The sequence below is a fragment of the Lutjanus erythropterus genome, chromosome 6, assembly GCF_056507025.1.
Source record: "Lutjanus erythropterus isolate fLutEry1 chromosome 6, fLutEry1.hap2, whole genome shotgun sequence".
Classification (NCBI taxonomy): domain Eukaryota; kingdom Metazoa; phylum Chordata; class Actinopteri; order Lutjaniformes; family Lutjanidae; genus Lutjanus; species Lutjanus erythropterus.
In genome coordinates, this window is record NC_139322.1 from 30,443,032 (window position 1) to 30,469,985 (window position 26,954).

Genomic DNA, 26,954 nt, shown 5'->3' on the forward strand with positions numbered 1-26,954 from the left:
CCTAAAAGCATAAAGCTGGTAGGCAAAATTGTTCCGGTTAAATTTGATAGTGGCCAATCAATCATCTAATAGTAATGTAAGTAAAGCAAGTGGTGCTTTGCAAAACCAAGTGCATTATGGACACTGAAAATGAGTCTTGTCTTTGTTTTTACAGTATAAAGGGAAAAATCCCCTGTCCTATTTATTTTATGTATTTGTTTACCACATGTCTTCTTGTGTATTTTAATGGCTGCCACAAGGCACCATAAAATGAAGCAAACATGTCTCAGACAGATGGCACACAACATTATCCGCTCACACTGCTTCTGTCTCTCAGGCAAATAAGACCTGCCGCATCCTGCAGTACCGGCTGAGGAAGGCAGAGCGGCGCTCTCTCCGCGTGGCCCAGACAGGGCAGGTGGATGGAGAGCTGATACGAACGCTGGAGCAAGACGTCAAAGTAAGTGTTTGTATGTTTAAGAGAGAAGGCAGAAATGGCTAAATTGAGCTTTTTGTGTTAATATGAAGAGAGCTGTTCGTGGGATAGACGCTGTTTATTATGAGAAGCTGGATAGAGGACGTGACACGTTATTGACATCTGCAATAACATGTCAGTGTCGTGTTCTGACCCCCCAGAGCCCTGAAAGAAACACAGTTTATATTTATGTCAGGGTACTTGCTCAATTTATTTGCAGTTGTTTGATTTCAGCTCAGTGTGAGAGCGTTTGGTGTGTGTACACACAGTTCCAGTTTCGGACAGGCTCAGTAGTGAACAACACACTAACATGCTGACATCTTAGCTGAGCTAGACCAGAGAGTATTCAGTTAAAACAGACTGGTGATGCTGTGTTGCTCGAGGTGATGTAACGCATCCCCACTTCATTTTACAGTATGTGGAGTTGTGTGGACTCTGTTTAATAATAGCCTTTCAAATGCTACAACCAGCCATATGGTAATTTAGGAGGTAATTTGACTTTGTGTGCTTTGATTAATTTGGCATGCAGTCATAATTCTGTTCTAATGAAAACTCAACCCCTGGCATTTGCTCCAGGTGTTCTTCACCACTGTTTTGTAAGATGGAAATAGCAACAAGAAAGCTAGCTTTAAAACTGATGTATTTTGTTTGTACATAAGTGCTGTACAGTGAAACTAGTTTATGTCGATATGAAATGTGCTCTATGTCAATTTTTGAAAATTTACTATACTACTATAAATATTATGTGGCAAGTCTACATTGGCACGTAAGCAAATAAAGGTTAAGTGATAAATTGGAGAACAGAATTTGGTGTGATGATCGAATGTGATGAGGAAACACTGCAGTGAGCTAATTCATTAATGTTAAAGGGCATCATCTTTTCTCCAAAACATTTTAGCTTTTAGTTGTCAAATTTGCCTGCAAGCTAATGCATATTCTCCAAAAATCAGTTTGTGTTGAAGTGTTTAAGTCTAAATATCTGTTCTTAATCTTAATAAAGCAAGCCTTATCTTACCTAGATATTTTTATTCTTCAGATAAGTTATTGATAATGATTTGTGTGTAAGAACTTGTATTTTGAGAGGGTTTTTATTTCTTTTCATTCCAAACCATGAATCCAGATTTTTTTATGCACTCGTAGTTGTGAGCACTCTTAGCTAGCAAGTTAGCAAGCCAGAATGATCAGTCTAATGTTTTGTTGGTGCCATGAGCACACTTAAATCAAAAACAACAAAGGAAAACAAGCTAACTGTTGTTGCTCAAGATTCAAGAACCTTTAACAAGACTGGTGGTTGTTACACACATGCTGTGTTTTCTTTTGGATTTTGAGTTCTTATGACCCATTTCCTTCACACTGTTGAAGTCATGAGCCTGTGGTGAGGTCTGGCTTCCTTTAATTTGTTAAAGGAAGTTCCATGTTGTTTAAAATATATACGGTCACACTTCACGCCACATTAGAACATTAGATTAACACACATACACAGAGCAGTCATGATTTTGCATGCACATACAGCAAATGTACATATGGACACTCTCTTTGCGGGTGTCCTTCACAGTATGGACACACACCAGTCATCTCAGTCACTTCAGGAATCTGTGATAAAGGCCAGTTCTACACAAACACTCTGAGGGCAAAGCTTCTGTGCGTGTTCTTTGTCACGCTGACCCTGGACCATGGATGCACTACATCAAATTCACAGCGTTCCTCTAACATTTTCCATGTGATGGAGGATACAATGAGGCCTTTATACACTGTTAGTGAGGGTGAGACTGTGATGTCACTCTCCAAGGGCTTTCTGCCGGCTGTCGCTGTCTGTCTCTCGGCTCCCGTCTCACCATCTGGTTGTTTTGGAAGAGGGACGGGAGGAAGGAGGGAGAAAGGATGAGCGTACTTCCTGCATCTCTGAGTGTGCGTGTGAGTCCAAAAGGGGAAAAAAAAGGGGGATTGGTCAGTGTTTGAAAATTCAAATCAGCCAATTGTAGGGGGAGGATGAGGCGGGTAGGAAATTTGTAGAAAAAAAAGATAAGGAAAAAGGAGAGAAAAGCAAAAGAAGGAAACAGAAACAAAAACACAGGAGGGGAAAACAAGGAATTCAGGCAGGATTAGTTGATTTGAATGGATTTCTGACTCGAATTTCAATCTTTAGAAGCCAATGATAGCTTAGGGATAAAGAGTGGGAGAGTAAGGTCAGAAATGAATCAGGGAAATAGTAAGAAAAAAGCGAGTTAAGTCTGCATCTGTCGGCTGCATTAGCAGAGACGGTTCATAAACACAGGATACTGGAAAAATGCACACTGCAGCGAGACAAACCTGACCCCTCTCACAGCACATGGCTGATTGTGTCTTCTCTTGCCGGCAGGGCCAAAGACTCAGACAGCAGGTCAAGTTACACCATGCTGTGTGTGTTAGTGTGTGCGTGTGTGTGCTTGCATTAAGCCCGTGCTAAGCTTCTCTTTTGCCAGCCTCTCACAGTCACTCCTCTGTTTATTCTGGTAGCTTTATCATTAGCCTTATAAAAACAGACACTCACTCCTGCCTCCGTGACTCAGCAGTGACTCAGCTCTACTGGAAAATAACTCAAGCGGCATTAAAAAATGACAATAAACAATTAGGTATTGAATACCCCTTGTATTAATACAAAAAGTAACAGCTGTGAAAGCTGTTCCTGTTTTTGAAAATGTCCTAGCTTAGCTTAAAAGTGATTTTAAAAAACTGTTTAGGTGGGTTTAGGATCAAAGTCATGATCATGGTTTAATGATGTGACGAAATGTTGTTGAGGCAATAAGAACTAGCCAAACACAGTACAATACTAGTAGCTAATCACAGTACAGTATGATGGGACTAGTACAAATCTCGCAAGAGTTTTGCAAGGCAACCTTTTAGACACGGCCACATAATCGTCTAACGTCATCAGCTAGCTGAATGCAAGCCAGTAACCACCAGCTAACGACATATCAGGCTAATTAGCTAATAAATGTTGCTGTTGCTGCCAGCATGTTGCTCAATTCATCAAGCAACACCCAACAACAACCATCCCCAGCTAACTCACCTTAGCAAACAAGACAGCATATAAAAATGCTTTCTCTATCACTTATCATTTGTAAAATAGCACTAAAGCTTATTTGATGAAGCCGAGTGGTTGAGTGCACTTTAAGTCACCTTGGATAAAAGCATCAGCCAAATAAATGTAAAAAAGTGTGAGGTCCACCACATCACCACATCTCGTTAAGCTAACTAGAACGCTAATAGCCCTTACCAGCATGCTAAGCTGCCGTCTGAGCTACCAAATAAACCAAACTCCAAATAACATGTTAAGCCAACCAGCATGTTAAGCTAACTAGCATACAGCAGCACTTTAACAACATGCTAAGCTGCAGTCTGAGCTACCAAATAAACCAAGCACCAAATCACATGTTGAGCTAACCAGCATGTTAAGCTAACTAGCATACAGCAGCACTTTAACAACATGCTAAGCTGCAGTCTGAGCTACCAAATAAACCAAGCACCAAATAACATGTTAAGCTAACCAGCATGTTAAGCTAACTAGCATACAGCAGCACTTTAACAACATGCTAAGCTGCAGTCTGAGCTACCAAATAAACCAAGCACCAAATCACATGTTGAGCTAACCAGCATTAGGCTAACCAACGTTAATTCAAGGCACTCCTGCTTTATTTACTGGTACAGACTGAAAAGAGAACATGATTTAGCAGCACTATCCGACCTGGGCATGGGGCCTCACCCCAGGGTTTCTCAGGAGGAACCTAAGGGGTTGTAAGGTGATTATCTGAGGGGAGAAACTGGGATAAAATGCGAACGTCCCCCTCTGTGAATGAAAAACAGTGAGCGCTCTTGTTATATTAGACAAATGTTGCAGGTGTTTTTGGACAATTACATAATGTTCCAGAGTTTTTTTTCTCACTCTTAAAAGGTAAAAGTGCCGCCCAGTGAGTGTTGCTCTTCACGGCTCAACTTGACCTTGACTTGTTGAGCTGCTTGGCACTGAGCTGCTTTACAAAAGAAATTGGCTTAACTCCTGTTGATGCTTTAAGGCCTGATTTTGATGACTCACTCACATGCAAATGCAGAATCACACACACACACACACACACACACACACACACACACACACACACACACACACACACTTAAACTGCAAAACTGCAACACACACACATGAACTCTCTCACACCCTGTTAGCCCTCGCTCAAACTTCTGTCTGTCTTTCTGTCCTCTCTGGTCTTTAGCGTTCCTCTCAGGGGAATATGGGGGCTGGTGAGATAAAAACAGATGGACAAAAGAGAAAATGAGAACTCTGTGTGGGAAATGAAGCGACAGAATGAGTTTGTGTAAATGTGTTTGTCACATTAATACTTTGTGACAACTCCTTATGTACATCACATGCTCTTATTTGTGGTGTTATAGATGTCTTGTGTGGGTCAGCTTTAATGTGACTGTGTGTGTGTGTGTGTGTGTGTGTGTGTTTTCCATCAGAATCTCCATGAGACTATCTTACATCATTTCCTGTCCTACTCACACACTGCTCTCATTCCCACAGGCTACAGACATCTGGACACACACACACACACACACAGGAAGTAGTTGTTAGGATTCTCATGATGTCAATGCAGCAGTTGTCACCATTTTTCCAGAGAGAATCAGTTCTGCATTTGCCTTGTAAACTTCTCAGTGAGAAGATGTGTTAGTGATTTGAGTGAGCAGATCTTTCAAAGACGTACTCAACATAAAAAATGTACATGTAGGAGCTTCCTGGACTCAAAATGAGTTTGTTTAAGGTCCTCTTTGGAAAGGGACGCATGTATGCACAAAAATCACAAAAAATACCTTTATTGTTGCAGCGTAGTCATTTTAGACCTCAACAGAAACACACTCTGAAGTGTTTCGGTATCAAGCCATCGTCAAAATGACTCCTACATAAATGCATTTTAATTGTTTTAAAAGAGAGTGTCTTTGCATACCCCAACATTTTGAAAAATATGCCCGTTTTCTTGTCTTACCAGGTGTTGGAGAGAAGGTACATGGTCCCTCCAGTATAAAGAGCTGTGCAGGATGTGTTTAGCATAGCTAGTCGCTGGTTGCCCAAATAAGGAGAGATCTCAGACCAGTGACTGTAAACCAGGACAGCTTTATGGTGGCATTTATAATATTTGTGCTAAACATGGCACTAGTGTTGAGTCTTTGCCATTGGTTTTGTAAACATTACTGTATATGTAAAGTAAATGTAATGATGTGATTGACGTCATCCATTGTTTTTAAGAGCAGGCTCAAACATTTCTTTTTGTGTTGTTCTCTCTATTTTTTCCACATAACCAATTTTATACTGATATCATCCTCCTTTCCTTTCATTTATTCAGCTTTCAAGTAGTCAAGTTAATTTTTATTTATATAGCACCAAATTATAACAGACGTTATCTCAATTGTCAAGGGTTATGGTGGACAGTACTCCTTTCTATGATTGTGCAACATCTGTTCTATACTATATAGATTATCTTTCGCTACTGCTGCAGAGTGTAGTGTGTTCGTGTGCTTCCTCTAGGTAATATAATAGACTTCATCACACACTAAAGAGTCATCCTCTCTCTCACGCCGCCTCAGAGACACATATAATGTCTACTGCCGTAGTCGTGAGGAGCCTAATTGAGATAATAAATTCACTAGCCTTCAACTTTAACCTTCACAACTGCATGTATAACCTCAAGTCATAACATTCAAAAAGGCAAAGGGACTTTGAAGAAGAAAATGTCCTCACTATGAAGGTCTTGAACTCAGACTGGTCCTCACACAGATAGAAACACAGGAGCAGAAACACACACTCATCATTAGATTAGAACTGGAAGCAGCAGTATCCGCAACATTTATCTGAACAGGGCCAGCTCCCAGCCTCATCTCCATACGTTATGTTACAGTGTGTGTGTGCGTGCGTGTATGCATGCATGTGTGTGTGTGAGTAAGAGAGAGAGAGAGGAAGAGAGCGAGAGAGAAAGCTAAAAATGGACTCAGTTTAGTTTTTGTGCTTTATGAGCTCGAGTGAAGTGTTCCTCTTCTCTCTCTCTCTCTCTCTCTCCCTCTCTCTCTCTCTCTCTCTCTCTCTCTCTCTCTCTCTCTCTCTTTGTCTCATACTGTGACACACACACAAACACACGCAACCCCCCACTTGCGCTAAGCGTCATGCACACACTGTAGGAACAATTTAGTATTATTTCTTATGCTACATGTATTGATTATTTCTACCATTACAGTTTACAGCGTGTCTTTACAGCTCTGTCAAACACCCAGTTAGCCTCAGCATTAGACATAAAATGTAACTGAAATGTTATTTGTTCTAACATAACTCTTGGATGATTTCCCAATCCAAACAGAGAGCAGAAGAAAAGTCTCATCACAGATCCCATGGGGAGTCCCTGCGGGTCTTTACTTTCTGTAGTACCTCAGTGAGTTTTGTCCACCTCTGTACCACAGAATTTTTTTCAACGTGAACTTATTTGGTTGTTCTCAGTAGGTGATTTGTTTATTATAACAGGGAAAGATGATCCTTATTTGTTTCACTCACTCATGACTAACAAGCTGACTCATGAATGACTCTTATGGTTCTGTATTTTAAAATAATAATACTTCAGTAATATGGTCGGGGCCCTAGATTCTAACAGCACATATATTCAACTACACCCCTGCACTCTTTCTGCTACTAGGGTTGTTATGTTAACGAGGGGGATGTATTTTGGTCATTTTGCTGAGAAGGGAGATGGCATCCCTCCTCATTACCCCTCAAATCCCCTACCAGTTGTACTGCTGATTGACTCTGACACACTGTGTGACACAGTGGCAAAATTTGCTCCAACAGGAAGAACTCGTTATTTCTTTTCTCACTTTCTCATTAGCAAAGAGCCGAGTATGAAACATTCAGCCAGCAGCCTCTCATTTTTAGCCAGTGCTGACCGATGCTTTCACTGGTTAAAATGAAAAACACTGGCCTCAGTAGGCCAGAACCTGAACTGATCTGATCGGGGCCTTATGTTTACATAAGGAAGTCATAGGGTATCAGACTCATGACACTGATCCGTATTTCAATGCAGTGTCCAGGTTTCACACACCGTCTGTGCCATGTGCTTTCTATTTCCCATGTGTTTTCTGTTTGTTAACACAACTCTTAATAGCACAAACTGAGATCTGAAAGCGTTGTTCACTTCTAATTTGCATTTGCATGCAACGTTGGGTGAACACCTTTCAAATTATTACAGAATGATGCTGCTGGAGTGAAGAAATTAACTTGACACCTCTCCCATGATGTAACGATAAACCAGTACAAAATGATCTGAACAAACACATTACAAACACTACACAATTACAAACACAAGTCGGAACATAAAATAGGAAATTAAAAATCTCAACAATGAATCATGGAGAAATTATGCAAATGAGGGCCGTCTCTCAGCCTGACAGCAGTGCATGTGAACGTCACAAACCAGAATCTTATAGTGCCCCACAATGGTTGAAGGATGCCATTACGCAAGTTACATTAGATAAACTACATAAACTTTCCAGACTGAAGTTATTATAATAATAAAAATAATAATAATAATACATAATCCTAAATATCAAGAAAATCTCTCTTTAACTGGAGATATGCATTATTAAAAGACTCCGAATGGGATTGGGCCAAAACAACTTGATCATTAGAGCACCGTTTACACTGTTTGTAATGAGAGAAATCCACTACGCTATGATTGGACAGTCATTGTTGGATTTAGAGAAAAATCAATCGTGCTGAAATGATTTGGTGATTAATTAATTAATTGGTCGATCCACAGAAAACAAGTTTGACAGTCTATGAATTTAAGGTCATTAATCAAGAAAAAATGCAAATAACTGGCTGGTTCAGGCTTCACAAATTTGATTATGTGCAGCTTTTCTATGTTTGACATAACTGAATATTAAATATCTTTGTTTTGGACTGTTGGTCCCAGTACAAGAAATATGAAGTCATCAACACATCCCCTGAAAGGAGGGCTATTTTCTGACATTTTATCAACTCATCAATTAATTTAAAAGATTATTTAGAGATGATTTGATAATTAAAAGGGTCATTAGTACAGTACATCATTAATGGTACTGCAATCACTAATACTACCACTATGATGTCAAGTTGTATATGTATCTACACTACTGGATAGATGCCTGCATGTATATGCATGATGAACGGATGCATGGATGGGATGATGGATGGTGATATTGGAGGTGAGATCACACTTTTACAACTGCCAAATGACACGCCAAGGATTGTGGGAATTCATCACATTCCATCACCCTCTGTCACGTCCCTCTGTCCCTCCCTCTGCCTCTCTGTTCTCTCTTTATCCAAAGATAGATAACTCTTTACACAGTCTGTACTGGAACAGCTGTCACGCCAGTGGCTCTCTCGCTTTCACACATAATGGTTTTATATATAGACACGCAGCAGATTACTTGTGATGTAACATCCTCTAAATGGGTGCTGAGAGGACAGAATGTTGGACCAACGTCAAAAAGGTCAACGGCATCAACACGTAACATCAACACCAGGGCTACATCACAGCTGCTCGCAGACAAAATCCTGTTGAGGAGACCTGAATAAAATATGTAAATAACAGACAATCTTTGATATATATTGAAAGCACAAGAGAGCAGCTACACTAGTGATATGGAAATTTAGTTTGTAGCTGCCCATACCATGGATGCTCATGTGTGACAAATTGTGATAAGTTGTAAGTTTCATGATTGAGTTCTTGATGTGAAATGATGACAGCTGTTGGACAAAAACTACAGCGATGGACTGATGCAATATGAGGCTTTTGTAGGAAATCCACAGTGCAGAGAGAGTTAACAAGACAGAAAATGTTTGTCTTGAAAGTTGCCATTCATTTTTCTATACGCAGAATCAAGTCATCTGTCAAGGTACCTCTTTAGTAAACCACCACTTTCTGCCAAGCACATTGTAATCAGAAGCTAATGTTTCCCACAAGTTCAACACAAAACTGTGGAGGATGTTGCAGGAGTAAAGGTGGAAAGTAACTTTGAATTTATTACATTACAATTGTGGGATATTTGAACTATAAATATTTACATTTTGCGCAGCTTTATATTTCTATAGGACTGCATTTTAAGGGGAAATTTTATAACATACTGCATTTATTTTATGGCTGTATTTTGGTTCTTTGCAGACAAAGATTGATTGTATATGCAAAACAAAAACTATTAAAAATTATATATTGGGATATATTGGGTTAAACTACATAGTATAACTATGTAATAGGGCTGCGACTGCTGATGGTTTTCATTATTGATTAATCTGCCGAATATTGTCACGATTTAATCAATATTTTAGTTAATGAAATAAATTTGTGATAAATGCTCATCACAATTTCCCAGAGACCAAAGTGACATCTTAAAATTGCTTCTTTTATTCAAGTAACAGTCCAAAACTCAGAAGACTGTTCATTTATTGTCATAAATTATAAAGAAAAGGAGCAAATGCTTACTTTTAAGAAGCTGGAACCAGCAAATCTTTGACATTTTTGCTTGAAAAATGACGGAGATTATTAATTATTTATCAAAATTTTTGGCAACTCATTCTTTTTAAACTTTTGTTGGTCTAATAAATTAATCAATCAATTGGCGGCTGTCAGTCCTCTGCAGCAGCCAGGGGTTCGACCCCCGTCTACAGCCCTTTACTGCGCATCATTCCCTAACTCTGTCTTCCTCTTTCCTGTCATGTTTCAGCTTTTAATTAAAGGCAGTTAACCCCCTCACCCTCCTCTCTGCAGCTCTCACAGACGGAGAGGTTAGAGGAGCTGGAGACTGCGATGTAACCATTGGTTGTTAAGTTTTTATATTATAGAGTCCAATCTCACACACCTCACCTGTGAGCTGTTATTGGCTGGGAGCTACACAACACTGCCACACAGGCTGAAGCCTAGAACAACACAGCACAGTATGAGAGAATAAGAAAATACAGGCAGAGGGCAGGATCTCTGCAGATACAGACACCACCACACACTTCTTGTGGGTTATAAGTGACGATTGAGAGGGACTATTTTTATTTGAGTCTATACATTTTTTTAGGAAAATCCTGCATTGTTTTCCTTTAAGTAAAAGATGTGAATGCTCATTTCACCGCTGTGCATAAGTTATTAGTTCTTTAGCTTGTGAAATATGACCTTATTTGTTAATTTGTTATTGACTGAGTTGAATGTGTTGCAACAGAAAGTGCAATGAAACATGTCTGATTTGTAATGAAACCAGATGGAGACAGAGCAGCAGTTCATTTCTGGGCTTTTAAGAATCATCACAGCGATTTTGAAAGATAGTTTTTCAAAAAAACACTCCTTATCAGTCTGTGCAGCCACAAGCTGATTCTACAGTTTCCTTCTCTGTAATAATCTGAGCGGTTCAGCTGAACAGCGTGCAGTCGATAATTCTGCAGGGAGGCACACTTTGTGAGCATGTTTCATTGCTCATTAAAAAAACAACATCGTCACCTCTAAGGTTGACTGTAAGGCCTCCTGTGCTTTTAAGTTTTCATGGAGTCATCGTTCTGCACAACATGGAGCCACAGCTGTGATTTGATAAACAGCATACAGGACTTAGCCACTGTAGAGTGCTGAGGTAAATGAAATTACAAATTGAAGGAGTGTTTCTGTCAGATTTTGCATCAGTATAAATTGTTATATTCTTATTTTACATGACAGAATGACTAACCCCTGCAGGAAGCTAAAACACTCTGAGATAGACAAAAAAGCAAAGTGAAAAAGCAGCCATGAGTACAATTTTACAAAAACAACCCCATGGTAAACTGACACAAAGCTTTCAGCCATAAATTTCATTTTAAAACAACAAAGGACTTGTCTGCTGAGCTTGTCTTTTTTCAAGTGGGCAAAGCCAATGTGGTGTAATAAATTCATTTTGAGCATAGTGGCTCTGTGTACTGTCGTCTCAAGAAGGTCCTGATTTCAAACTCCATCAGGGCTGACTGAAGCCTTTCTTGGGTTTTTTTTTTTTTCATGTTTCCTCCCACACCAGCAGACATGAATGTTTCAGCAGTTCTTCTGTCACTGCTCTGGGGTGAGACTGCAGTCGTCCCCAGGTGATGTACTGTTGCCGCCCACCACCTTACTCCTAAACAGAACAGGTTGAATCCAGAGGAAAACTGTATTTATCGGAAGAAAATGCATACCTTAAAAAAATGCTCTGATGTTTAAGGAAATATGCTTATTTGTTAGCTTGCTAGGTGTTTCAGTTTCACTGCTGTATATTCAGTAGAGGTAATGGTTGAGGATTTGTTTAGCCCAGCCTGACTTAGCACAAACATGGAGAAACTGCTAACTTCTATCAAACTGTACAAGAACTCCACATTGGTCTTCTGTACATGTTGTTTCTTGCTAGTAAACTAACCACCAAAACATAAAGAATTAGCTCAGGTAACGCTTCAGTTTCTCATAATTTCATGGTAAATAGGTGATAATTAGCAAGTACCATTTTCATGTAACTGGTGATAATTGCGAAGCAACATATTAGAAATGCCTGAATTTATCTGCAAATTACCTCAAATTTCATTGTAATGACACAATTATCACATACCTACCATGAAATTTGTGTCTAATTTCTAATTTCCATTAACATTAACTTAAACCCACGTCTAAACTTAATCCTAAAAGCGCATTTTGAGGAAGTGGAGACCTGACCAAGGTTCAAAGCTCAATTTGATCTTGAGCGCGCACACACACACACACACACACACACACACACACGCCCACATGCCCACAGCTGTTGGGTTTCCATAACAGTCATCTCTCTAACGACTACCCCCCCCCCCCAGATGTTATCAGAGAGGTTAAACATGCAGCCAGTAAAGCGTGCATGTGTGTGTGTGTGTGTGTGTAGCCAAAGTGCAAGCAGGCTGGATAACAGGAGGAACAAGACTCTGGTTGTTGAATGCAATCAAACACACACAGTGCACACAAAAAGAGATCCTTTTGATGACTAACTGCCACTTGTTGAAGGATATTACTGTTTGCCCTGTGGCCAGTGTGTGTGTGTGTGTGTGTGTGTGTGTGTGTGTGTATGTGTGTGTGTGTGTGTGTGTGTGTTTCGTTGTGTGTGTAAGAAAATGAACAGTCAAGAAACCTTGGCTCTCTCTGCTTCTAGAGGTTTGATGTTTTTTTTTACTGACTCCATGCACTCTCTGTCACACACACACTCACATAATACACACTCTTTAACACATTAATGTGTGCACACACATACACATTCACACATGCTCTTTCTCACCCAGCTCACAGCACCCCGTGTGAATGCTAATTACATCCTATAGCTCTGTTGCCGGGTAAAACCGCCGCTTCAATGGCGTTAAATTCCTCCATGCTTCCCTTTAACATAGAAGAACAATGAAGCATTTATTAGGAGTCAAAGGCTGACAAAGGAGTGTTGGGGAGGAGGACGTTATAGAGAGGAGGAGAAGAAGGAGATGAAGACCCATAAACCTGCAGTGGTGAAAACATCCCATTAGTAAAAGCTGTTTTTCCTCTTTGAATATTGATGCACCAATCAGAATCAAGCACTCTGTGTTAATCAATCACTTTTTCTGTCTGATTCAATCCACATAAAGCCCCGGGAGCTTTCAGCCTACATACATTAAGACCTCCTCCTTGTTTTCAAATGCTGACGTTGAAGTGTGCTGTTCCTCGGAGAGCCAGAGGGAGCAAATTATATGCAAAAGACGTTTGTTTGGTTAACGTGGTAATCTGCAAGATTCGTGTCTTCATGTTTCGTCTCCAGATTTACGACTCAGTTCTCTCTGCTGTCGTGTTTCTGCGACACACCTCTCAGAGGTCGCCTGCCAGTCAGACGTTGTGGATCTGTGGCAACATCTTCCTTTGGTTTTCTGTTGTGCCGTGTATTGTTTAAGCCCCCAGGAGCTACACAGCACCAGGCTGCACAGTGGTGTTAGTGTAGTGTAGAGTTGACATTAGGAAACCGTAGGAAAAGAAGTGGCTTTAATTAACTAGAAAATTGATTTTCATATCTTTGTATAATCACCCTTTGAGCCATTGAGTTTAATAAAAACAGAACATTCTTTCAGCTATATTATATTTTATAAATGGAGCTGTATCAGCATTTGTGCTATTAATGTGTGTTGGCTCAGTCAGTGCTATGGACCCACAAAAGTGGCATATCTGTCCTGCTGTCCCAGTCGACGTGGAAGCTGTGGTGGTGAGTTTTATCACATCATTCACAAAGATAAAAAAAATTAAATTCACTCATCATGGTAATTGTCCTCCGCAACTACACACATAAATGGGATCTGACACCACCACTGGCTGCAGATCATTTGTCAGCGCCTTCCCAAATCATTACAAACCACTGTCCCTAAAATAAAAGCTTTTCTGATCTGCTGCAGCTATGGTTAAAGGGATAGCACAACCTTCTTTGAAGTAGGGGTTGTATAAGGTACTTATCCAGAGTCGATGTATTATCTACAGTAGATGGCGGTCGGTATATCCCTAGTTTGAAGAAGCAGCACAAGTACCAGTGTAGGAAGCTAAACAATTTACTGCTCTGGACAGGGTCAGTAGCAAAACATATTTTAGCCACCTAAAAAATCTATATTTAAAGTGTATGCCATATTTAGAATGGTTTCACTTTACCTTGCAGTCAGAGAGCCTTTTTTTTTTACACCACCATTATGCAAACCAAATATCGCTCTCTCCAAAGCCACCAGACTCCATTGGCAAAATCAGTAATTTTACCTGCTAGAACACAGGAGTTGCTGGTCTACAGCTGCCTCGACTGGTTAGTTTGTTTGTGTTACTGTGCGACTTCATTTTTTTTTTTTTTTTTTATGTTAGTTTGGATTTACCCAAGTCACACAATAATACAAACAAACTAATTGATTGAGGCAATGATAAGGCATCTCCTGTGTTCTGTGAGGTAAAATGAATGTTTTTGCCAATGCAGTCTGGTTGCTTTGGAGACAGTGATATTTGGCTCTTATAACAGTAGTTACTGGTCAGAAAAGGCTGTCTGCCGGCACAATAAAGTGATGAACATGTTTAAAATATAGCATATCTCAAAATTATATTGTTTTTTTTTCAGTGGATCTTTCTTTAAGTGACTAAAATACGTTTTTCTGCTAAACATGTCCACAACAGTACATCGCTTCTCCAAACTGGGGATGTGCCAAGCGCCATCTACTGTAGGTAATGAATACATTGACTAAGGATAAATACCTAATACAGCCCCACTTCAAATAATCTGAAATACACTGACAATATTAGACTATTTACTCCTTTGCTACCAGCAAACAAGAGGCATAATTGGATTGTCACTGTACATAAATTATAACAGGTATTTACACAAGATGAATGACAAGTGATTAAACTTGAGACTTAGATTGAAAGAGGAATGTAAAAATGAGCGAAAATAGAGAACAATGAAATTTCAAGACTGCAGTGGTGACTATTTGGAGCTACTGAAACAAGAGAGGATCTGAATGACAGAGAAATACAAGAGTTTACAGAGAGAGGAAGAAATACAGCGTCTACACACACACAGAGTAAAACATGAATTGGAGCGTGGTGGAGCTCAGGGAGCCACTGGGTAGGGTGAGAGTGGGCAGTACAGAGGGGCATTGTGGGACTCAGCTGCACACTGGCACTTGTTCAAACTCACACACACATACACACACACAAAGACGCAGACACGCACATACAAACACATTCATACAGACACACAACAAATACACACTATAACAAATTGTGTTCAGAGAGATTTTGCAGATGAGCAGGAAGACTCAAATTGTGCAAGTGTGAACCATGTGGATACACACACACACACACACACACACACACACACACACACACGCACACACAACACAACAGCATTGAAAAAGATACACATGCAAATAGCCACTTATATATAATTACAAATTTATTTTGCACAATTAGAGAAATCCTCCCTCACACAGTGATGACACCAGAGCTGCAGTTACGCTCCCCAGCACGCTATAAACAACATGTACAGTATAATATATGATAGAGGCAACATTTTAACAGAATACAACACATAATAACTGTATATAACAATTCCAGATGCAAACCTGAGTTTCAGGCAGGGAATGCATTTTTTAAAAACTCTTTAAAAACTTGTTTTTTAAAAAGAAATAAAAGTTGACACTGTTCAGTTATGCTAAGTTAATGGACCAGTTTGTGCTTTGAATGGATCAACCTCTCAGCTTGTTTCCATATAATCAAATGAAAGCAGCTGGCAGGCCATATGTGCAGATCAGTACTACAACATCACGTGGTTCTATGTTGTCTATGTGTTTCTAAATGTAACTAAATCAAGGTACGAAATACATTGTTTTTACTGAGTAAAACAATTGAGAATAATAAATGAATTAGGTCCACTCTCTCTAATTGTTAACATAAAAGTAAAAGCTTTGACCACACAACTCCTCAATCATCAGACAGTAAAGACCATCTCCCACTAGATTAAATCAGTATTGAGGTTAATGGGGTATAAGTACTTGTATGAGCTATTGAGTGATTGATTTAACACAAGCGTTTTTCTCTAAAACTGGACATATCCATTTACTCAGCACCCGATGGGAATCATTTAAGATTCATTTCATCAGATCTCGTACAGCCTTTAAAAAGTCCCTCGCATTTAGTTTCAGTGGAGCCAAAACAATCATTTTCAACTTAAAGTGGACATTTATTAAAGCAGTTGACCCCTTTTATCTGCACTTTTTAAAAAAATCCTTTTTATATTCAGCAAACAGGGCTGGTGGAGTGTGATGGAGTGGATCGATGTCTGTCCAGTAACGTTTTTGTAGTTTTTATTTGCAGTGAGGGATTCTGGCTTATTAGCTGCCACAGATTTTTACCAAAAAAATAACAGGATATATTTTAGTTTGAAAAACATGATATGACTTCAGTTTTCACAAATCACACAATCAATGTATTCTGCCATGAATTTTAAAGAAAAAGAAAAATTTGTACGAGTCTCTCAGCCTTAAGTTAAATCATATGATGAATCACTGTATTTGTGTTGTACACTAATGACAAAGTTGTGTTTTTTGTCATGGAAAAAGATTAAATTACACTGCTTGTAATTCAGCATGAAAAACAGCATCATCAGACAGCAAAGTGGGTTTTTACATTGCAGCAGGAGTCCAAAATGGCCATCATTATATCTCTGAGTATTAAGTTTTATGGTGTTTTTATTGCTGCACAGCTCATAAATGTCTTTTGGTATCATTTTTTGAACTAAAAGCCCAACAAAAATATCCACTGCCAACAAAGAACAGAAATTATAGCAATGAAAAACAAACTGCTGTGGTTTAATTTAGTCTCCCTCTGTGTACTTTGTTTCCCCCAAAAACAGTGAAGAACAGGTTTGACCTCATCTGTGTCAAACGTTTTGTCATCTGGACGTTAAACCAGGATACAGAACTGTGTTTCTGTAACACAACCACTCACTTCATGTTCCAGTATGATACCAGTATGCCAATACAATACGGTATCCTATTTGGACAACAAATAGCTTCTTTTATCTTTCATTCAAACAACTAAAAGTTCAAACTAATAATAAACAAACAGTAATTACTAATAAGTTTCTGTGTGAAATGACTCTCACCACTGCTTTAGTTTATGTTGGTTGCACTGGACTCAGAATAAATTAATTGTAATTATGAATATTAATGGCATGAATTCCACTAAACCATAATGCAGTTATCAGATGGGAGATTTCCACTGTTGCTTTTTGTGACCTGTCGTGCTGTGTTCGTATCAGACATCGGGGAGTTGACTTTGTCCTACTTTGACTCTTTGACATTAGAAACTTTTAATGAATGAACCCCCTCGGGGGGAAACAATCAGACATTCATAAGATCACATTATGTATGAAAGATCAGTTCCTGACAGAGTGGTATTAATTATCTTTTGGGTTTTATTAGATTAAAGGCAAAAGTCCCCGTTGAGAGATGACACATTTTGTAGGCTCAGCTAAAATAACCAGCGCTGAAATGGTCCTGTTTGCACTGGCAACATTCCTAAAACATATCTAATGCCTGGATATTAAATAAAATAGAGCCAAGGTTCTGCCTCTTTTACCTGAGCAGAGGTTAGAAAGTAATCTGCTGAGGAATATCACATGATGACGCTGTAAAGGTTATTGTAGTCAGCAGCACTGGCAAATGAAGATGTTTACTGTAAGTTACTCACATCGCCACCTTGTGCGCCACATTTTGAGAGAATTTTCACACAGGACTTATGTGATAACACAGTGATGACACTGTGCACATGCTGAGTAGAAGAGTAGCCATGGCACAAGCTTTTAATTAGATCCTTGATTGCTTGAATTATTTTTTACGCTCCTTTCATTGGTTTGCTACCGTGTGTCCCTGCTCGGTGCTCACATGTGAAGATTGGGGTCGAACTGGGTTAGAACTCATTTATTTGCTCACTCGTTTACTGTATGTAAAGTGTTTTGCTGGATATTCATTTATTCATCCACATGTTTGGCACAAATGAACACTGGAAATACACAGAGAGTCTGTTTGTCATATTATTGCTGTAGAGGGTTTCTATGTTTTTTGATCCGGTTGCACCACAAAATGAAAATAAGATATGAGAGGAACTCTATGTCTGTGTTTGGCCTTGTGTTCCTTCAGTCTTCAAATAAATCTGATGGCATTCAGTTCAGACTTGTGCCATGAAAATGATATAGAAGTATCACCAGGTTGAATCTAGTAAGATTGTCATTATCACTTACACATTTTGGCATGACCCAACTGGCAAACCATAAAGCCTGGTTGTGTTTAGAGGTTTCTGCCTCTGAAATTCCACCTCCAGTCATGTTTTAAACAATATTAAATGCTCGGCAAGAAGTTGGCTTTTTTTTTTTTTTTTTGGGCAGAATAAATTCAAATACCTTGCTAAAATGGTTTACATATAGCTCTACACGTTGCCTTCATGTACTGAGGATTCCTGAATATGCAAATAGTCCCTGCCCTCTCCACACACCCAAACCCCACCCCTACCCTCCAGTACCTGCACCTGACTTCTCCTCTGCTTGTGAATCACAGTAACTAGCTGCATTCGGTTTCTCCTGTTGGCTGAGCATCAACACTAATGATAAATATATAAGGGGATTGGCTCCTTAGGTTTATGACATCATATACCCAGCCTGACTGAATGTGTGTTTTTGAGACCGTCTTTGCTCATGTAGTTTCAGAGCAAGAAACTCTTAGACATGGTGTTTACTGCTTATTTTTTCCCCACCATTGTTTCCTCTCTGTCATTACATGATCTGGACCTGCTTCATATGAATGAAATAACTTCTGTCATGATTTGCTGCTATATAAATAAAATTTACTTGACCTGACTTGAAACTGACATGTCACATCGTCATTAGATTAACGTAAAGGGATGCATGTCTGAAAGAGCTGAATCTTATGGTCTTTTTAAAACATTTAGCACAGATGCGGTTGAGAAGGTCAGCTTATTTAATGGGTTGACAGAAATGAAGAAAATGTGTTATTATTTAGCAAATAAGGTTGTTTTGTGTCAGATATGATATCCTATCCTCAGCAATCAACAAGAACATATAACATAAATACAGTGTCCTGTAGAAATATCAGTACATTACATGTAGATGCCTGATGTTCTCCAACACTGCAAAGCAATTACTGCAGTTCATAGCCTGGTGGGAAATAGATTGTAAGAGTCACTGAGCTAAACTCCCTCCCCTCTTTTATCATCCTGTCAGGTGGCAAAGGACGTGTCCATCCGTCTCCACAGCCAGCTGGACAGCATCGAGAAGAAGAGGAGTCGTCTGGAGCAGGAGAACGAGGAGCTGAGGGTCCGACTGCAGGACCTGGAGGTCGCCAAACAGGTGCTGCAGCAGGAGATTGACAAGGTAGGATCACATTATTGTAACTGTGCTGTATGGAGCGAGGCCAGGAGGGTCCACACTGGGTTCAACGGGGCTAGTTGGCTCACTGAATGTAATGAATGCTGTTTGTTAACATGTCACTTGATAAATAAGGAAATTTCTGTTGTAGCTGAAAGGCTAATTGTCTTGATGCAAAGAGTTTTCACCTCTGTTTTCGCCACTGTGCTGTTTAGTAAGTCTTTTTTGTTGAAGATTACCATGGTTTAAGTTCAGATTAAAGTGTGTATTTGCGTTTGAATTGAGTTGGAAATTTCAGCTAAACATTGAGCTTCAGGCAGATTCTTTTTTAGCCTGACGTCCTTTTGGCCCTTTGAAGAAAACAATGTTTACTGTGCTGGGTTTGCCTGGGAGCCTCAGGAGAGCCCATCTCTGTTCTCATCTAGTGTTGACTTCACTTCTGCCACTCTACTGCCACTCCAGGGACGTTTTTGTTACACCAAGTGTAGCCAATAAAGCGCTGCAATGAAAAGGAGGAATAAAATTTGATGTCAGGGCCAGCTGAAGTGAAAATAAACAACCCGGAGTTGGCGTTGCACTTCTTTGAGAGGGAAATAAGTGGAAGTAAATTGATGGACCAGGATTTGCTCTGAGTTAAGCAAGATTGACCTCTCCGGTCTGCTGTCTCCGGGAGGGTTCACTCTGAGCAGTTTAATCTGAGTGAAAAGCATAAAATGAGGCCCCGTCTTTCCACCCGTTTTGTTCTGTCGCTCTTGCTTCTGCTCATTGTCTCTTTTCCTCAGCGTCTGACGGGCTGATGGTCATGGCCTTGGCCCGGGACCAGGCCCCTGATGTGGGTCAGGCTTGGATGGATGGCTGGGTTGCTGGCACAGGATCTGGGTCCGTCTGCTCCAGTCTGGTTGGACTGCGTGTTCCCTCAATACAGTTGCCAGTTTGCTGTTTGCGGATGGCTGGGAAAATGGCTGAGAGGGACGCTCATTGTTTTCCAATGTTGACTTTATGGTAGTACAGTAGATAGGCAGTTTATTTGCCTAAGCTAACTGGATGAGTGAAGAGCTGAAAGCAAGCTCCTGTGCTGCCTTTCTTGGTAACTAATGATTGTATTATGGAGTGCAAAGCATTGTGGGTCTTTATTGAACTGAATTTACCATTCAACTTTCATTCTAACCATCCTCCATGGTTATTAGCTTTGGGTAGGGACTGTAAAAGTGAGATACTTCACTTCCTCCTTCAACCATCTTGAGCTGATAGCAGATAGATAGAATCCTCTTTTCATGAGTGTGAATTGATGCATTAACCTCTTCATGTTGAAAGTGGTTGACGTTCGCCATCTATTATGGGCTAGCTGATGTGTTTCACTAGTTCCAGAAGTGTACCCGCATGAAATCCTTAATGTTCCTCCTCAAGGAAACATTGGAATCTCATGGATACTTTAATAATACTATAAATTTATGTTGTGCCAATCTGTGTTAATTATTTCAGCTTTGTTTTTGAGAAATCATGTTTTTTGGTCACTTTAGTAAAGAGACAGGGCAATTCCTGCCCACACCCTCAAACAAGTCATCTCTCTGCATTGTCTTTTTATTGTGTGTGTGGGATACATCAACAGAGTAAAGAATTACATTTTTTAAGCTGCCAGACTGAACAACTGAGCCTTTAAGAAGGAAATAGTGTTTACAGGCAATAAGAAATGAGATATCAGCATGAAACATGGGAAAACTGTAAAGCCTCTCCACTAAAATGGAACTAGCATTTCAATCAAACATAAATTGATTCAGAATCTGAACAGTTGGTATCAAGATCAGATCAAAAAATAGCAGGTTTTCCTTGGAAACCAAAGTTGGCGTGTCATATTCTTGAGGTTGTTGTGCGTGACTTGATAACATCAAGATAACAAGGGCTGGTTCGCTGCATAGCACTGTGGTTCCAAGAATCATTAATGGAACTGGTTCAAGAAATAGAACTAATTTGTTGGTAAGAGGCCTTGTGGGATCCTCCAGACAAACTGTGGTGGTTCAGACTGATAAAACTATGCAACGCCTGCTTGATCTGATTGAAGTGTTTTGTTTTTAGCCATTTAGTGGGATCATTTCCCCAAGAAAAGCAAAGTAAGGAGAAGGTCCACTGAGACTCACCAGCAGAGTTTGTCAATATACCATTTTCTCTCTGGTAGAGACAGGGTGTTAAAATAATCCTCTTCTATGTTGAAATCTAATGTTTTTAGCTATCTGTTCAGACTCTTATGTGTTGAGCTCTGTCTCCATGGTTGATGACCCTAAACGTGATCGTCAACCAACAGTGAAATGGAGAAGAAGCCATTCATAGGTGAGACGTAGAGCTGCACTGAATTCAAAACACATCGCTGTTGCAATATCACTCTCCTACAAAGTCCAGTCATTATCTTTTGCTTGCCGTTAGCAGTGGATGCAACAGAATTTTAAGCTTGGCGCTTTGATGTTTTTTGACAAAATGCTCCTTGGGGCTTGTAAACTACTTCTCTCCTAAAATTTTTATGTTCATGGGCTTGCTTTGACTTTTGAGCCTAATCAAAGAAGCAGATCACAGTTGCTCATCTTTTGTACTGATGATTAGGTTGCAGTCCAAACTTTGAATCACTCCAACAACTTATATTGTCTATGTAGAAAGTGAACAAGACTTATACTGGCTGAACACTGGATGCCCTAATTCCCTAATTTGCAACTCTGATCTTCAAAATAGTCATTGAAGACGTCAGATGTATTGAAGTAAAAAGTGTCTAATTTCCCCCACAGTGTTTGCATCTTATGTGAGCTGCACAAACTGATGTATTAAGTTATTTACCACCCTACATATCATTCTGTGACTGATGAGTTGACTGCCATGCTTAGGGGTCTAGTTGTGCTCTGACTGTCTGACTAAGATGGTTTCATAAGCTGTGTTTGGGTCTGTTATGCAGTTATGCTAACACTTCAGTGAAGGGAATTCTTCACATAGCTGATATGATTCAGGGAGCTGGATTTGTGTGTGTGTTCATCCACACAGGAATGTCTCGCTCATCTGTGTTAAATACAACCCTGACACTCAAGAAATAAAGGAGAGTTAAGAAAAACAGGAAACTGACAAAGCGATACACACATGATAAAGAAAACGCATGTAAAAAGGTTAAAGAATCTGCACAAAAAGGCATTTAACCACAGACGCAGAAGAACACAGACAATGAAGGCCTTGGTGATTCACAGGTGTAAGGGAGGTTTGTGAATTATTGATTGAGTGCTGGTGGCGGCTGCAGGCTCCAGTCTGTACTGATATCGATATTCTTTACAAAGCAGAGCTATGCAGTTTACAGGCTAGACCTTTATTGTGCTGCTGCAGGCCGTCAATATATTACTGCAAACAGGAGAGGGATCATTTTCTGCAACCCTGACAGTGTTAATGCTTTATGCACAGAAACAGAAAGAAACTGTTTCAATATTCTCAATTAAAAACACCACTAACACAAGCAGATATATTTTATCCAGAAATGTAATTCTGTCATGCTAACATTAGCTGGATTTTACCACATTGTTCATTATTAAGAATAGCTAAATGTTACAAACCTTAGAATTTAAATACATTTTTAGAAGCTGTAAATGTTTGGTCAGACCTGCAACATCTACAGCGGAAGTTTTTAGCATGTCCTTGTGAAATAGGTGATGGCTGAAGCTGGATGATGTAGTCAGTACTTGTGTTTTTGGCCAATTCGATTAACAAAGTTAAGCAAATTATTATTTATAATATTTATACCATCCTTTTCTGTCTTGGGACTGAAAACATACAATACTGAATCTCTCAAAAGCAGGTAAAGGTTATAGCTCAGCAGAGCAGGGTTAAATAAAATTGGATGGTACGATAATTTTAATATGATAGCTTCCTCCCTTGTGATCCCTCAAAGGTTTATTGTGTTGATGATTTATTGTGGTGAATTCATGTGTCAAATTTTACCAAACCGGAACAGTACATGAAGACTCAATGCACACTTACTTTGCCTCTCTGCATACACATTAAACAGAAATATACATTGCTAATAGTATTTATTTATTGATCAACAAACAAAGAAATATCAGTACAAAACACAAAGTACAAAATATGGTTAGATAGGGATTGCTACCATGTGTCTACTCAGGAGGTGTAGTGGGAGCAGTACACTAACAGCAGCTTCAGTCTACACAGGATGAGTTCAGGCGCAGTCACTCGTGTTTTGGTGGCAGTCACAGTCCAACACACTCACTGTAGTTTAGGGCTGCATTTAATGATTATTTTCGATGTCAGTTAATCTGTCGATTATTGTCTCGACTAATCAATTGGTTGTTTGGTCTATAAAATGTCAGAAAATGGTGCAAAAATTTCGATCGGTGTTTCTAAATGCCAAGATGCCGTCCTCAAAATGTCTTGTTTTGTCCACAACCCAAATATATTCAGTTTACTGTTACAAAGCAGGAAAGAAACCAGACAATGTTCACATTTAAGAAGCTGAAATCAGAGAAGTTTGACTTTATAAAACTGCTCAAACCGATTAATTGATTAACAAAATAGTTGATGAATAATTTATTAATTTGTGCAATAACCAATTAATTGTTTAATCATTGCAGCTCTAGTGTAGTTATCAGATTTGAACACACATAATATATTATGTTACATGTTAGCCGTCTTTGAAGCTACATGCTGGTATAGTATTCTCTCTTATCTTAATGCTCTGGTAGTATCTGTATATTTAGCACACTGTTAGACCAACACATCCATTAATACACACAGACACACACATCTCTATTGTTTACCACCCTGTGGTTAAAGAAACAATCGACTCAATTAAGTGGAACAAGGAGAAGGGAGATGTTCTGTCTCTCCCTAATTTTCTCTGTCCTCTTCTTCTTTTTCTCATCCCTCCCTCATAGACGAACTCCACCTCCTCTTCCTCCTCCATCCCACCCTCACTCACCTTCCATTCTTTCTCCCACTCTCCCTCCTCCCATAGAGACCCAGAGGAATGCTGATGCAGGGATTTCTTAATCCCGTCTCCCTCCTCTCTTTCAAAATCTCCTCTCTCTGCCCATCTCCTCCTCCCTCCCCCTCTCATCGCCCTCTCTCTCCCTCCTCCATACCAAACGCCAGAGCCTCCCTCTCTCACTCATACCTCTCCATTTTTGTCTCCTCTCTCTCCTCCTCCGCTGCAGTCTTCCCTCCCTCTCCAAAACTATCGACCCATTCCAGCTGTTTGACCTTTAGAGGAGGCAAGGTCGGATTTGATGGAGGGAGGGGGGGAGTGGGTTAGTGTTACAGAGGGATGTGGGTGAGGAGGGACGGAGAGCAGGGGTGTCTCTGTGGGTTTATTATAAATAGAGGGCAGGATGGATAGGGTGCATCTTTTCCAGGTGTTTTCTCTTCGGGGAAGGATTGATTGAGGGGATGGAGAAAGAAGGCATGGATGAATTTCAGTAGTCTGCTATAAAGGAGAGAAACATTTGCAGACAGAACAAAGCATCTCCTTTCCTCGGCCTTTGTTTACATATTTTTTCCAACAGCAAACAGAGTAAACTGGCTTCTGAATCTGTATTTGTTTCACCGCAGCTACAATTTTCTGCTCTCTCCTGGCTGTGGTTGAGTGATCCAGGAAATAATACCAGCCGCAATTTGTGTGCCGCTGAATTTTCGGGTGTTTTTGTTTCGCTCAGGTTTCACTATAATGTGTCCCTTTGTGTTATGAATGAATATGTGATCGATAGAGAGAGGAACGGTGGCAAAGAGGAAAATAAAAAAAGGCCGGGTGATGAGGTGATCATCAGCAGAATAAATGAAGGACTGTGACCTTGTCTTGATGGATAGGCGGATAAAATTACATTCAGTGTGTTCCAGCTGCCATTAACCTCCACCCCATGTATCATTTTTCTATTTAGCTCAATACTTGTACATGTCTACATGCTGACAGGTAAAATAATAACCCGCTTATTTTGCTAAATGTTTATCCAACTTCAATTTTTTCATGTTATATGACTACTTTAACACATTGCAAGGGAATTTAAATGCATCAGTTCAGGTGAAATGTGAATATTTTGTTAGCATAAGACAGTACAAGTGCAATAACCTAGCTTAGCTGAACTTAATTTAGCTTAGTTTAAAGGACCTTCTCTAAACCTGCTCCTTACTATGAAATTATACATCAACACACTATTCTCCATTTACAATTCATCTCCATGTGCGTATACAGTACATTGCCTCAGAGACCTCAGGAGTGCTGAAACAGTTTGTCGATAAATTGATTAGTCAAATGACTGAAAATAGTTAACAATTTCATCTTTCATCAAGGAAAAATGGCAACCATTAGCTGTTGCAGTTATGGAATATAATATTCATAAGTATGGTTTCCTTAATGTATAATCACCTAAAAATAATAGTTGTTGTGTTTTCGTTACCTTAGAATGAGCTGACAAACCAAACACTGACTCTAGAAACGCCCTTTGGGGTTTTCACATATAGGTTTTCCTACTTGCTTGGAAGGGGAGGTTGAGGTCAGCGGTATTCAGTTGGTTGCAATCTACAACCTCACCACTAGATGCCACTAAATCCTACACACTGCTCCGCTAAATAAAATCCATTTGGATTATTTTGTATAAACAGTAAATTAACTCTAGCTATCTTACTTTTTAAAGATCTTAATATTTTTGTGTAAGCGTTAGCAGTTAGCAGCGCTTCCTTTCCTCAAGTTTGTATTCATATTATGCTGCCTAATGTTTATCAGGTCTTATTCAGTAAAGTGTGCCTCTCTTCTGGTTTGAACCTGTATTTTCATCAGTATTTTATATTTTTGTTAGCCATCTAATATTACATGTTACCCTCCATTAACCCCCATCAGTCTACCTCTCATCACTATTGTCCTCTTGCCAGACAGAAACTATTAGAGCTTCATTTTTAGACGCTCACACTGAGGCGAGCGAAACCTCCATTGTACGTTGCCGCTGTGTTAGCGGCTTGAAACCTGGCGGTCCTTTGTTCAGAGACTGCAGCAGAAGTTGACCAAAAAGCTTTTATTCCAGCTGTGGTCACACTGCCTCAAGGTGCCCAAACACAAAGGAGCAACACAGAGATGAAAAGAGGGAGAGGTAGACGGATGGAGGGATGCGAAACACAAGAATGAAAAGCAGGATGGTTGGTTGAACTTGAAGTATTCCTCTGAGAAGGAAACAGGAGGAAAACAAAGAAATTAAGCAAAGCAGAACAAAAGGGGAAGTGACTGAGAGGAGAAAGAGGGAAATTATACAGCATTGGACGGAGACAGAGATAGACAGCGGAGAGGAGGACTGTACCATGTGGGGTCTTGGTAGGAGGGCTGGCAGTCAAGGAGATAACAGCCTTAATTGGAAAAAAATCCTCAGTGGCTGCAGGGTGAGGGGGAAAATGCAGCGTGTCACTCACTGATTCCCTCATTCTGTCTCTCCTTTTCCATTGTTATACAGTCTTCTCTTTCTTTCTCTGTTTTTCTTTTTCAGTTTCTTCTGATTTGTTCCTCTACATGCAGATA

General features: G+C 39.7%; 1 protein-coding gene across 1 annotated transcript in view; it reads left to right on the forward strand.

The window, feature by feature from the left end:
- mtcl2 (microtubule crosslinking factor 2) overlaps positions 1-26,954 on the forward strand; it is a 122,723-nt gene that overhangs the window by 9,136 nt on the left and 86,633 nt on the right. The window contains exons 3-4 of the mRNA XM_084721618.1: positions 317-439; positions 19,280-19,429. Coding sequence (XP_084577744.1) covers positions 317-439; positions 19,280-19,429 — 273 coding nt within the window. The remainder of the gene's footprint in view (positions 1-316; positions 440-19,279; positions 19,430-26,954) is intronic.